This window comes from Ranitomeya variabilis, chromosome 7 (genome assembly GCF_051348905.1).
Source record: "Ranitomeya variabilis isolate aRanVar5 chromosome 7, aRanVar5.hap1, whole genome shotgun sequence".
NCBI classification, from domain to species: Eukaryota; Metazoa; Chordata; class Amphibia; order Anura; family Dendrobatidae; genus Ranitomeya; species Ranitomeya variabilis.
The window spans coordinates 47,127,422-47,141,828 of NC_135238.1; the positions used below are offsets into that span (position 1 = coordinate 47,127,422).

The following is a 14,407-nucleotide window of genomic DNA, read 5'->3' on the forward strand; positions in this document are numbered from 1 at the left end:
AGCAGACTCTTCTGCGGACTCCGCAAGACTAACGGCCAGAGCAGCGAGCTTGTCTAATGCGGCAAGAAGAGCCCTCTGGCTCAAAGGTTGTCCGGGGGATTTACCATCTAAACACAAGCTGTGCTCCATCCCATGTGATGGCCAACTCCTCTTTGGGAAAAAACTTGAAGAAATCCTGGAACATGCAGGAGATAAAAAGAAAGGCTTTCCCAATATCCCTAAAGAGTCCAAAAAACCCTTTTTTCGGAGGAGAAGATTTAATAGAGGTCGCCCCCCAGGAGAAAGAAAAAACTGGGACTTTAGGGATAAGAGAGGCTCAGGCTACATGTTCAAAGGGCCCTCTACATCGGCAAAAAAATCCCCCCAATGACATTACGCCAGAAGTGGGAGGAAGACTCTCCCTCTTCTTTCCGGCCTGGGTAAACATCTCCCCCAGTACCTGGGTCATAAATATAATCAGAGACGGCCTCAAAGTAAAATTCACCTGTCCACCCAGACGAAACTTTATTATAACTCCCCGAAGAAAGTCCCAGCAGGAACAATCTGCCCTAGAAGCCGAAGTCCTGGGACTTATCCACAAAAAGGTTCTTCTGGAGGTTCCGGTTCAGGAGGAGGGAGACGGGTTTTACTCCCCCCTCTTCTTAATCCAAAAACCGGATGGTTCTTGGAGAACTATTATAAACTTAAAAAAACTCAACCAATCCATAGAGAACTACTCTTTCAAGATGGAGTCTATAAATACGACCATAAAACTCCTTTTCCAACACTGCTTCATGGCAGTAATAGACTTGAAAGATGCGTATTATCATATACCAATGCATCCGGAATATCAGAAATACTTGAGAGTAGCTCTCTATGTCCAGAACCAGATAAAACATTATCAATACACAGCCCTTCCGTTCGGTCTGTCTACAGCTCCCAGAGTGTTCACCAAGGTGATGGTGGAAGTAATGTCATACCTCCGGTCCCGGGATGTAGTCATTGTCCCATATCTGGACGATTTCCTGGTAATAGGAAGATCAGAGTCCCACTGCACTCATCAAGTATCAGTGGTAACATCAACTCTAAGGGAGCTGGGTTGGATAATAAATATCCCCAAGTCCAGACTGCTGCCAGTAAAATTACAATCTTTCCTGGGGTTAATACTGGACTCCGAACGTCAGCTCTGCCTTCTTCCAGAAAACAAAGTAGACAAAATAATAAATCTGACCGGTACAGCAATACGCCAGCCGACAATGACTCTGAGAAAGGCAATGTCCCTTCTAGGCTCGTTAACATCATGTATCCCGGCAGTAGAATGGGCACAATTCCACCTAAGACAACTACAGTGGGAAGTTCTCTCAGCTCAAAGACTGCTAAAAGGGCATTTAGAAGGAAATCTATGTCTCTCCCTGGGCGTAAGGGATTCCCTAGTTTGGTGGACTGTGAGAAACCACCTGACAATGGGGGTCCGGTGGCAAAATCCGGTCATAGACATTATCACGACCGACGCAAGCGGTACAGGTTGGGGGGCTCACCTGAGGTCTCACTCTGTACAAGGGACCTGGTCCATACGAGAAAAGAACTATGGATCAAACGAAAAAGAGCTGTGGGCAGTGGAGAAATCCCTAAGACATTTTCTTCCTTTACTTCGGGGTCGCCATACTCGAATCCTGACGGACAATCGAGCAGTGGTGGCGTATGTCAATCATCAGGGGGGAACGAGGTCCAAAGGCCTCATGCAGGCATCAAACATACTCTTTCAACTAGCAGAACAACACCTGTCATCTCTGTCGGCATTGCACATCAAAGGCACAGAAAACACTCAAGCGGACTTCCTGAGTCGCAGAGGCTTAAGGCAGGGGGAATGGTCATTAAACCCCCAGATATTTCAACAAATAGTCCAAGCCTGGGGCACACCAGAGATAGACTTGTTCGCCAACTCCCACAACAGAAAAGTCAGGAGGTTCTGCTCCTTGAATCCGAGAGAACATCCCTTCGCAGTAGATGCCCTACTGATACCTTGGAAGTTTTCTCTGGCCTACGCATTCCCCCCGATAGTGATGATTCCAGCTGTGATCCGGAAGATCAGAGAGGATCAGGCGAATATCATCTTCATAGCTCCTTTTTGGCCAAGGAGACCTTGGTTCTCCCTTCTAAGGCAGATGTCGGTAACAGACCCATGGATCCTGCCAGAGGTTCCGGACCTGCTAACCCAGGGCCCAGTGACCCACTCTCAGGTGAAGGGCTTCCATCTCGCAGCCTGGAATTTGAGAGGGCGTTACTAAGTCGCCAAGGATTCTCTCCAGGGTTAGTCTCCACCCTGTTGAAAAGCAGAAAACCCATAACCTCTAGAATCTATGGTAGGACATGGAAAAAATTTCTCGACTTCCTGGGGGAACCATTGGGGGAGGTGGCTCCAATAGGTCCTATCCTAGAGTTTCTGCAAGCAGGATTACATCTTGGGTTAGCAACCAGCACCCTTAAAGTTCAGGTTTCTGCCTTGGGGGCCCTATATAATTGTAATCTTGCCTCAAATAAATGGGTCTCACGATTCATAAAATCTTGTAGTAGATCTCGGCCGGTTATTATCCCAAAAATCCCTCCTTGGGATCTAAATTTGGTCTTAGAAGCCCTGACTAAACAGCCCTTTGAGCCTTTGCAGGAGTTATCACCTAAGTTACTTACCCTTAAAACAGTTTTACTAGTAGCCTTAACATCGGCACGTAGGGTAAGTGATTTACAGGCCCTGTCAATATGCCCTCCTTATACTCAGGTTTTTGATGACAGGATTGTTCTAAGACCAGACCCGGCTTATCTCCCCAAGGTGGTTCAAAAGTTCCATAGGAGTCAGGAGATTACTTTACCATCTTTCTGTAGTAATCCTAAAAATCCAGGGGAACAAAGGTTCCACATGTTAGATGTGAGAAGATCTATGTTACAATACATGTCTGTGACTAATCAGTGGAGGAAAGACCAAACCCTATTCGTAGCCTTTCAGGGTAGCAAAAGAGGGTGCGGGGTAGCTAAAAGTACCATTGCTAGATGGATCAGGGAGGCCATTAGTTTATCCTATTCTGCAAGTGGCACTCCGGTTCCTGACGGCATCAAGGCTCACTCCACCAGAGCCGTGGCTACCTCCTGGGCAGAGAAAGCTGAGGTATCAATTGACCAAATTTGCAAGGCCGCTACCTGGTCCTCACCCTCAACTTTTTTCAAACACTACCGGCTAGACCTTTCCTCCTCTGCTGACCTAACCTTTGGTAGAAGGGTGCTCCAAGCGGTGGTCCCTCCCTAAGGTTTCATTCTACAAAATTCTCTCAGGTGTGCCGTCATGGGGGAAGGGAAAACACCAAGGTTACTTACGGGTAGCCGGTTTTTCCGGAGCCCATGACGGCACCCGTATATTCCCCCCCTTTTTTCACCCTTTCGGTGTGCACTATTGTTTTGGGTGTGTTTAGTTAATATAATGTGGTGTTGGATTGCCATGTATACTAACCAGGGGGGCCTCTCATGCTCTGAAAACCAACTGAAGCGAGGGAGAGGTACCGCCCTTTTATTTTCAGTAGGGTTCCTGTCCTGACTGGGCGGATCCCCTCTCTCAGGTGTGCCGTCATGGGCTCCGGAAAAACCGGCTACCCGTAAGTAACCTTGGTGTTTTCACCTCACATTTTCCCCTCAGTATATACATGTTTGTCATCTCCCTTATATATAGTATACACCTGTATGTCATCTCCTGTATATAGTATATACCTGTATGTCATCTCCCCTGTATATAGTATATACCTGCTGTATGTTATCTCCTCCTGTATATTGTATATACTGTTAGGGTGGTCTCAAGTGGACCAAAGTATATTGGATGGTTTCCAAATATTGTTATGAGGATGCTCGAGCGGATGATGAATTCACACAGAGACAAATTGTATCTGCATAGAAAACAATCATAGAATCTTTATTCCATAGCTGATATTATATACCCTCTCTCCAAAGGGCGTTCACGTACAAGTGGTATACACATCATTGATTGGATAAAAGCATATTCTCACATGGAAAAGTACCGTTCTTATACAGAAAGTAGATAATTAGTATCATTAAGGTGGACAATGCTCATTAATCATAACTATCTGATAGCTCCCACCACCAACACCGTTATTAACTATTCCCTTAAGCAGTATAGGGTTTGTCAGTAGGTCACGTAACCGAAAGAATGTAGTAATTCAGATACCTAGGTGAAACATAAGTCATGTAAGGATTCATATATGTGAGGATAAACTATGAGGGTCCCTGAATTCCCTATCAATACCTATGTGTCATCTCCTCCTGTATATAGTTTATACCTGTATGTCATCTCTTCTGTATATAGTATATACCTATGTCATCTCCCCTGTATATAGTATATACCTGCTGTATGTCATCTCTTCCTCTATATACCTATGAGTCATCTCCTCTTTTATATAGTATATACCTGCAGTATGTCATCTCCTCCTGTATATAGTATATACGTGTCATATCCTCCTATATATAGTATATACCTGTATGTCATCTCCCCTGTATATAGTATATACCTGTGTCATCTCTCCTGTATATAGTATATACCTGTGTTTTTTTTCCTCCTGTATATAGTATATATCTGTATGTCATCTCCTCCTGTATATAGTATGTACCTGTATGTCATCCGCACTTATATTAGACCTCGTTAACACGTTATTTGGACACTATTTTTACCTCAGTATTTGTAAGCTAAATTGGCAGCCTGATAAATCCCGAGCTAACAGGAAGCCCTCCCCCCTGGCAGTATATATTAGCTCACACATACACATAATAGACAGGTCATGTGACTGACAGCTGCCGCATTTCCTATATGGTTCATTTGTTGCTCTTGTAGTTTGTCTGCTTATTAATGAGATTTTTATTTTTGAAGGATAATTCCAGACTTGTGTGTGTTTTAGGGCGAGTTTCATGTGTCAAGTTGTGTGTGAGTTGCGTGTGGCGACATGCGTGTAGCAACTTTTATGAGATGAGTTTTGTGTGGTGACATGCGTATAGCAACTTTTTGTGTGTCAAGTTGCATGTGACAGGTTAGTGTAGCAAGTTGTGTGCAGCAAGTTTTGCGCATGGCGAGTTTTGCGCGTGGCGAGTTTTATGTGTGGTGCGTTTTGAGTATGTGCAAGTTTTGTGTGAGGCAACTTTTGCATGTGTTGCAACTTTTGTGCATGTGGCAATTTTTCCGCGTGTGCAAGTTTTGTGTGTGGCGAGTTTTCCATGAGGTGAGTTTTGCACGTGTGGCGAGTTTTGCGTGAGCCTAGTTTTGCATGTGGCAAGTTTTGCGCGTGGCGAGTTTTGAGCGGTGACTTTTGTGTTTCGACATTTTATGTGGCGAGGTTGGTGTATGTGTGGTGAAATGTGCGCTGAGGGTGGTATATGTGTTCAAGCACGTGGTAGTGTGTGGCGCATTTTGTGTGTCTGTTCATATCCCCGTGTGTGGTGAGTATCCCATGTCGGTGCCCCACCTTAGCAACTGTACGGTATATACTCTTTGGCCCCATCGCTGTCATTCTTTAAGTCCCCCTTGTTCACATCTGGCAGCTGTCAATTTGCCTCCAACACTTTTCCTTTCACTTTTTCCCCATTATGTAGATAGGGGCAAAATTGTTTGGTGAATTGGAACGCGCGGGGTTAAAATTTCACCTCACAACACAGCTTTAACGCTCTCGGGGTCCAGACGTGTGACTGTGCAAAATTTTGTGGCTGCAGCTGCGGCGGCGCAGATGCCAATCCCGGACACACACACACACGCACACACACACAGCTTTATGTATTATATATATAGATTGAGAAATATATGGGGCCATTATACTGTATGCAGCGCAGCATTATATGGGGTCCATTCTGTATGGAGCATTAAATGGGGGGGCCCATAGGGATGGCAAATTCAGAATACCTAATTACCCAGAGAGTAAATAAGCCCTAATTAAAGGATGCATTAAAACATGGATTTTATTATACTTTGTTAAAAAATAGTGGTACATAAATTAAAAAAACACCCAACAGTGTGCCTGTTAAATCTCACTATTATAATCTCTTTAAAAAAGGTATAGCCCCAACCCTATGAGGAAGCTTGTTAGGCAAAACTTGTTGGGGAAGCTATGTGTTAGTTTTAGATAGCACAGGTTATGCCTGTGTATCCTAGGGATAGAGACTCTAACCCCTAAACTGCAGTCATGGTGGATATAGTATTGCTCTGAATAGGGATTAGTTTGATGAATGAATAAGATGGTTTGTGTATTCCTCCCTCTCCTTATCCTCCTGCCTATTTTGGTAAGGGCTGTTGTATGATAGTGGTATTCAGTTATCCCTGTTTTGTATTTGTGTCTTGTTTCCCTTACATTTCTGTACCAAACCCCATGGGGTAGGGGAGGGGACAGATTAGGGTTTAACAAGATCATAGTAAGGTACCCCTGAGACAGGGATAGTTAAGATCCCAGTTCTAGGGACAGTTTTAGTCCCTTCTCCCTTACTTCTGTCACAGCGTGACACCTACATACTGTATAATGGGCCCCAAATTGTCTTCCATACAGTGTAATGACGCCATATAGTCCCCAATACAGTATATAATGGCCCCACATAGTCCTCTATACATTATAATGGCCGCACTTAGTCCATACATTATAATGGGCTCCACATAGTCCTCTATACAGTGTAATGACTCCACATAGTCCTCTATACAGTTTATTGGGCCCCAAATAGTCATCCATACAGAATAATGGTCCTCACAAAGTCTTCCATACAGTATAATGGCCCCACATAGTCCTCCATACAATATAATGGCCCCAAGAAGTACTCCATATGGCATGATGGTCCCCACATTAAAAAGAAAAATACTCAGCTCTCCCCAGTGTTCCAGGCTTGACAGCGAGTACTCTGAAGCTCTTCACTGCACAGCTGGAGCGGAATAGAGATGTTATCGCACCCGCTGCACTGAGACATCAGACGCAGAAGGAGAATTATGGCTGAGATCCCTCATTCATTATTACCTTCAACTGTATCGGAATCCAGGATGCTGAACAGTTGAAGGCGTGATGCCGGGGAGGGGGCAGGGATTGGTGCGAACATCGTGGGCCAAATATAATCACCCTGCCGGACAGATTTGGTCCATAGGCCTGAGTTTAACATATGTGGTTCGAAACATACTGGGCTTCATGGAAATATAAAAAAATGGGTGGACAACTTTTCTCACATGACATTTATATCAGAAATGAATGCCATAAAAAGAATAAAAATGCTTCCGACCTCACAAAAAAATAGCATGTATCCCAAAAATGCAACATCTCCAGACAAAACATTGCTTAAATAATGCAAAAATAAAACAGTGCGTTTAAACCCCTTAATATGTCTTTTTACTGACCTGAGATATAAGAGACTAGCATCCCCATACAAGTGACAATCCAGCAGCTGTCGGCTGTCCGCTATAGCTGACCACTTGCTGTATCAGCCACGATCAGTGTTGGCAGCGTCCATATCTGGTTATCCTCTTAAGGTACCGTCACATATAGCGACGCTGCAGCGATCTAGACAACGATCCCGATCGCTGCAGCGTCGCTGTGTGGTCGCTGGAGAGCTGTCACACAGACCGCTCTCCAGCGACCAACTATGCGAAGTCCCCGGGTAACCAGGGTAAACATCGGGTTACTAAGCGCAGGGCCGCGCTTAGTAACCCGATGTTTACCCTGGTTACACGCGTAAACTTAAAAAAACCAAACACTACATGCTTAAATTCCGGTGTCTGTCCCCCGGCGCTGTGCTCCTCTGCACTGTGTAAGCGCCAGCCGGAAAGCACAGCGGTGACGTCACCGCTGTAATCTGCTTTCCGGCCGGCTCTGACACAGTGCAGGGAAGCAGAACGCCGGGGGACAGACACCGGAATGTAAGTATGTAGTGTTTGTTTTTTTTTCTACATTTACGCTGGTAACCAGGGTAAACATTGGGTTACTAAGCGCGGCCCTGCGCTTAGTAACCCGATGTTTACCCTGGTTACCAGTGAAGACATCGCTGGATCGGTGTCGCACACACCGATTCAGCGATGTCTGCGGGAGTCCAGCGACAAAATAAGGTGCTGGCCTTCTAGCTCCGACCAACGATGGCACAGCAGGATCCTGATCGCTGCTGCCTGTCAAACTCAACGATATCGCTAGCCAGGACGCTGCAACGTCACAGATCGCTAGCGACATCGTTTAGTGTGAAGGTACCTTTAGATGCTGCTGTCTATAGTGACTACATCATATAAATGGTTAACAGATTGTCGGCGCTTCAGCTTTAATCTCATCGGCACCCTGAGACCATGATTGTGTGATCCTGATGTTTGCCCTAGCAATTCACGGCCAAATAGCGGCCTAAAGCCCCCGTCTCACATAGCGAGGTCGCTGCTGAGTCACAAGTTTTGTGACGCAACAGCGACCTCAGTAGCGATCTCGCTATGTGTGACACGTACCAGCGATTAGGCCCCTGCTGTGAGATCGCTGGTCGAGTCGGAATGGCCTGGACCTTTTTTTGGTCGTTGAGGTCCCGCTGACATCGCTGAATCGGTGTGTGTGACACGGATTCAGCGATGTCTTCGCTGGTAACCAGGGTAAACATCGGGTTACTAAGGCCGCGCTTAGTAACCCGATGTTTACCCTGGTTACCATCGTAAATGTAAAAAAAAAAAAACAGTACATACGCACTTTTCGGTGTCCGTCAGGTCCCTTGCCGTCTGCTTCCTGCTCTGACTGAGTGCCGCCGTACAGTGAGAGCACAGCACAGCAGTGACGTCACCGCTGCGCTCTGCTCTCACTGTACGGCGGCACTCAGTCAGAGCAGGAAGCAGACGGCAAGGGACCTGACGGACATCAGATGGTGAGTATGTAGTGTTGTTTTTTTTTTTTTGTAACCAGGGTAAACATCGGGTTACTAAGCGCGGCCCTGCCATTTTACATCCTTTAACCCCTTCCTGACGTCGGTCGGGATAGTACGTCCGACGTCAGGTCCCCTGCTTTGATGCAGGGCTCCGCGGTGAGCCCGCATCAAAGCCGGGACATGTCAGCTGTTATGAACAGCTGACATGTGCCCGCAATAGGCGCACGCAGAATCTCGATCTGCCCGCACCTATTAACTAGTTAAATGCCGCTGTCAAACGCAGACAGCGGCATTTAACTACCGCATCCGGCCGGATATGACGTCATCGCAGACCCCGTCACATGATCGGGGGTCGGCGATGTGTCAGGAAGGTAACCATAGAGGTCCTTGAGACCTCTATGGTTACTGATCCTCGGTAGCTGTGAGCGCCACCCTGTGGTCGGCGCTCACAGCACACCTGTATTTCTGCTACATAACAGCGATCTGATGATCGCTGTTATGTAGCAGAGCCGATCGGGTTGTGCCTGCTTCTAGCCTCCCATGGAGGCTATAGAAGCATGGCAAAAGTAAAAAAAAAATATAAAAGTTTAAATCACCCCCCTTTCAAAATAAATCAATAAAAAAAAATCAAACCTACACATATTTGGTATCGCCGCGTTCAGAATCGCCCGATCTATCAATAAAAAAAAAAAGCATTTACCTGATCGCTAAATGGCGTAATGAGAAAAATAATCGAAACGCCAGAAATACGTTTTTTTGATCGCCGCAACATTGCATTAAAATGCAATAACGGGCGATCAAAAGAACGTATCTGCACCGTATCTGCACCAAAATGCTATCATTAAAAACGCCAGCTCGGCATGCAAAAAATAAGCCCTCACCTGACCCCAGATCACGAAAAATGGAGAAGCTACGAGTATCGGAAATTGGCGCAATTTTATTTTATTTTTTTGCAAAGTTTGGATTTTTTTTCACCACTTAGGTAAAACATAACCTAGACATGTGAGGTGTCTATGAACTCGTAATGACCTAGAGAATCATAATGGCAGGTCAGTTTTAGCATTTAGTGAACCTAGCAAAATAGGCAAGCAAAAAACCAGTGTGGCATTGCACTTTTTTTGCAATTTCACCGCACTTGGAATTTTTTTCCCGTTTTCTAGTACACGACATGGTAAAACCAATGGTGTCCTTCAAAAGTACAACTCGTCCCGCAAAATATAAGCCCTCACATGGCCAAATTGACGGAAAAATAAAAAAGTTATGGCTCTGGGAAGGAGGAGAGCGAAAAACGAACACGGAAAAATGAAAAATCCCACGGTCATGAAGGGGTTAAATTCACCTGCAGGGTTAATAAACTACCTGACAGCAGTTTTCAATATGTCGGGGGGAAGGGTGTGATGTTTTCTAAATGGTATCACTTTTGAGGTTTTTTCCAATATATAGGACCCCCAAAGTCACTACAAATCTGGACAGGTCCCGCAAAAAAATACATTTTGTTTATTTCCATGAAAAAAATGATAAATTACTGCTACATTTTTAAACCTCCTGAAAGGCTGACAAAATAAAATAGCATTTTATAAATGGTGCTGATGTAAAGCAGACATGAGGGAAATGTTATTTATTAATGTTTTTCTGTGGTATGACAATCTGGATTAAAGGGATAATGATTGAAAGTTTGAAAATTGCTATTTTTTTTTTACATTTTTGTAAAATTTCTGATATATTTTATTTTTAGAAATAAACACAAGACATATTAACCTAAATTTATCATTATTATAAATTATGTGCCACGAAAAAACTTTCTCAAAATCAGTGGGATTTCTTGAACCATTCCAGAGTTATTACCACATAAAGTGACATTGGTCAGAATTCAAACATTTGTCCCAGTCACTAAGGGGTTAATGAAAGGAAATGAGTTTGCCATAATATAATTACTTACAGTAACGCCTGCTTCTATCACTACACGCCGCCGTACTGACTGCGGGCAGCGCCAGTGAGGCGGAGATGTCCGCATTAGTGATGAGCGAGTATACTCGTTTCTTGGGTTTTCCCGAGCACGCTCGGGTGGTCTCCGAGTATTTGTAAGTGCTCGGAGATTTAGTTTTCCTAGCTGCAGCTGCATGATTTCCGACTGTTAGCTTGGTTACATGTGGGGATTCTCTAGCAACCAGGCAACCCCCACATGTACCCAGGCTGGCTAGTAGCTGTAAATCATGCAGCTGCGTCAACAAAAACGAAATCTCCGAGCACTAACAAATACTCGGAGATCATCCGAGCGTGCTCGGGAAAACCTGAGCAACGAGTATACTCACTCATCACTAGTCAGCATCTTTTGGTGGCTCAGGTGCCCCATGAGCTTGTAGTTAAATCCTCCATCTAGAACATTCCATGTGAGTTTTCCTTCTGTTTGTGACTTCTACATTATTACTTTCACAGCTTTGACATCCAGGCAAATATCTGAAGAATATTGATGTTGAGGCCATAATGGAGAAAGGAGAAAATGATGTGCAGGATCATGAGTGGTGCAAAGAGGACGTTCCTACAGGTAACTGCCCCAGTGAGGAGTCACCATTAAATAAAGCAGAGAATAGTCACATTCTCGTCATTCACCAGACTGGAAAATTGAAGTTTTATTATGTTTTTTCTCAGCCATAGATTTCCCCATTCAGCTAAAATACAGATTATATAGGGCTGACAATGTAATGGTGCAATATGTAATAAGACCGATTGTGCATCTATAATATAGATTTAAGAATAGACTGGGATGATAGATCATCAAAGACGCGTGACAAACCTCACTGGCAAAGTATCTAGTTTAGTGTTTTACATCATATCCATCAGAGTTCTGATTCCAGGATTAATACATAACCTAAGTAATCTATTTGTTATACTGAACTAGCTGGAGATTAGAAAAAAAACAACCTGTTTTATGACAATTGTCTGATAGTCACAGCCAGGAGTAGATTATAAGAGAAAGCAGAGAATTGCCTGGGCTTATCCAGCTTTATATTTGCTCCATGGCCATGACTTCCTAATACACCACCTAGTAATACTGACATCTGAGCATTTCTCTAGACACAAGTAACACAATATGAGCAAGTCCTGCACTCTGTCACATGGAAGATGGGGTGCCAGTGGTCGATATGTAGTGTTCACTGAAGAGTAGATATGACTAGCTGAAGAGCCCGGCGTTGCCCGAGCACAGTAACTAACTGTGGTTAGTTATAATAAATTACAATGATTATATTGCACATAAAACATTTCACATCATATACTCAACACTACAGATTTGCAACACAAATTAACTAAACGATTACCTAAGTATTGATAGTATTTTATTTTCAACTCATTCAAGAGCCTTTTGGATAAACAACATTTTTGGTTTTTCCTTCCGGTGCAAAGATTAACCCCTTAGTGACAGAGCCAATTTGGTACTTAATGACCGGGCCAATTTTTACAATTCTGACCAGTGTCACTTTATGAGGTTATAACTCTGGAACGCTTTATCGGATCCCGCTGATTCTGAGATTGTTTTTTCGTGACATGTTGTACTTCAAGTTAGTGGTAACATTTCTTCGATATTACTTGCGATTATTTATGAAAAAAATGGAAATATGGCGAAAATTTTTAAAATTTTGCAATTTTCAAACTTTGTATTTTTATGCCCTTAAATCAGAGAGATATGTCACAAAAAATAGTTAATAAATAACATTTCTCACATGTCTACTTTACATCAGCACAATTTTGGAAACAATTTTTTTTTTTTTAGGGAGTTATAAGGGTTAAAAGTTGACCAGCAATTTCTCATTTTTACAACACCATGTTTTTTTTAGGGACCACATCACCTTTGAAGTGATTTTGAGGGGTCTATATGATAGAAAATAACCAAGTGTGACACCATTCTAAAAACTGCACCCCTCAAGCTGCTCAAAACCACATTCAAGAAGTTTATTAACCCTTTACGTACTTCACAGGAACTAAAACAATGTGGAAGAAAAAAATTAACATTTTACTTTTTTTTGCAAACATTTTACTTCAGAACCATTTTTTTTAATTTTCACAAGTGTAAAAACAGAAATTTAACCACAAATTTTGTTGTGCAATTTTTCCTGAGTACGCCGATACCCCATATGTGGAGGTAAACCACTGTTTGGGCGCACCGCAGAGCTTGGAAGTGAAGGAGCACCGTTTGACTGTTTCAATGCAGAATTGGCTGGAATTGAGATCGGACACCATGTCGCGTTTGGAGAGCCCCTAATGTGCCTAAACAGTGGAAACCCCCCACAAGTGACACCATTTATGAAACTAGACCCCCCAAGGAACTTATCTAGATGTGTGGTGAGCACTTTGAACCCCCAAGTGCTTCACAGAAGTTTATAACGTAGAGCCGTGAAAATAAAAAATCGCATTTGTTTTCACAAAAATGATTTTTTCGCCCACAAATTCTTATTTTCACAAGGGTAACAGAAAAATTAGACCACAAAAGTTGTTGTGCAATTTCTCCTGAGTACGTCGATACCCCATATGTGGAGGTAAACCACTGTTTGGGCGCACCGCAGAGCTTGGAAGTGAAGGAGCACCGTTTGACTTTTTCAATGCAGAATTGGCTGGAATTGAGATCGGATGCCATGTCGCGTTTGGAGAGTCCCTGATGTGCCTAAACAGTGGAAACCCCCCACAAGTGATACCATTTTGGAAACTAGACCCCCCAAGGAACTTATCTAGATGTGTGGTGAGCACTTTGAACCCCCAAGTGCTTCACAGAAGTTTATAACGTAGAGCCGTGAAAATAAAAAATCTCATTTTTTCTAGAAAAATGATCTTTTTGCCCCCAAATTTTTATTTTCACAAGGGTAACAGGAGAAATTAGACCACAAAAGTTGTTGTGCAATTTCTCCTGAGTACGTCGATACCCCATATATGGGGGTAAACCACTGTTTGGGCGCACCGCAGAGCTTGGAAGAGAAGGAGTGTCGTTTTACTTTTTCAATGTAGAATTGGCTGGAATTGAGATCGGACGCCATGTCACGTTTGGAGAGCCGCTGATGTGCCTAAACAGTAGAGACCCCCCACATATGACACCATTTTGGAAACTAGACCCCTTAAGGAACTTATCTAGATGTGTGGTGAGCACTTTAAACCCCCAGGTGCTTCACAGAAGTTTATAACGTAGAGCCGTGAAAATAAAAAAATCGCATTTTTTCTACAAAAATGATCTTTTTGCCTCCAAATTTTTATTTTACCAAGGGTAACAGGAGAAAATGGACCCCAGAAGCTGTTGTACAATTTGTCTTGAGTACGCCGACACCCCATATGTGGGGGTAAACCACTGTTTGGGCGCATGGCTGAGCTCGGAAGCAAAGGAGCGCCATTTGACTTTTCAATGCAAAATTGACTGGAATTGAGATCGGACGCCATGTCGCGTTTGGAGAGCCCCTGATGTTCCTAAACAGCAGAACCCCCCCAAAAGTGACCCCATTTTGGAAACTAGACCCCCCCCATGGAACTTATCTAGATGTGAAGTGAGAACTTTGAA

General features: G+C 43.7%; 1 protein-coding gene across 1 annotated transcript in view; it reads left to right on the forward strand.

Moving 5' to 3' along the window:
* LOC143785875 (uncharacterized) overlaps positions 1-14,407 on the forward strand; it is a 60,801-nt gene that overhangs the window by 22,434 nt on the left and 23,960 nt on the right. The window contains exon 2 of the mRNA XM_077275013.1: positions 11,308-11,416. Within this exon, the coding sequence (XP_077131128.1) occupies positions 11,356-11,416 (61 nt within the window). The 5' untranslated portion in view covers positions 11,308-11,355. The remainder of the gene's footprint in view (positions 1-11,307; positions 11,417-14,407) is intronic.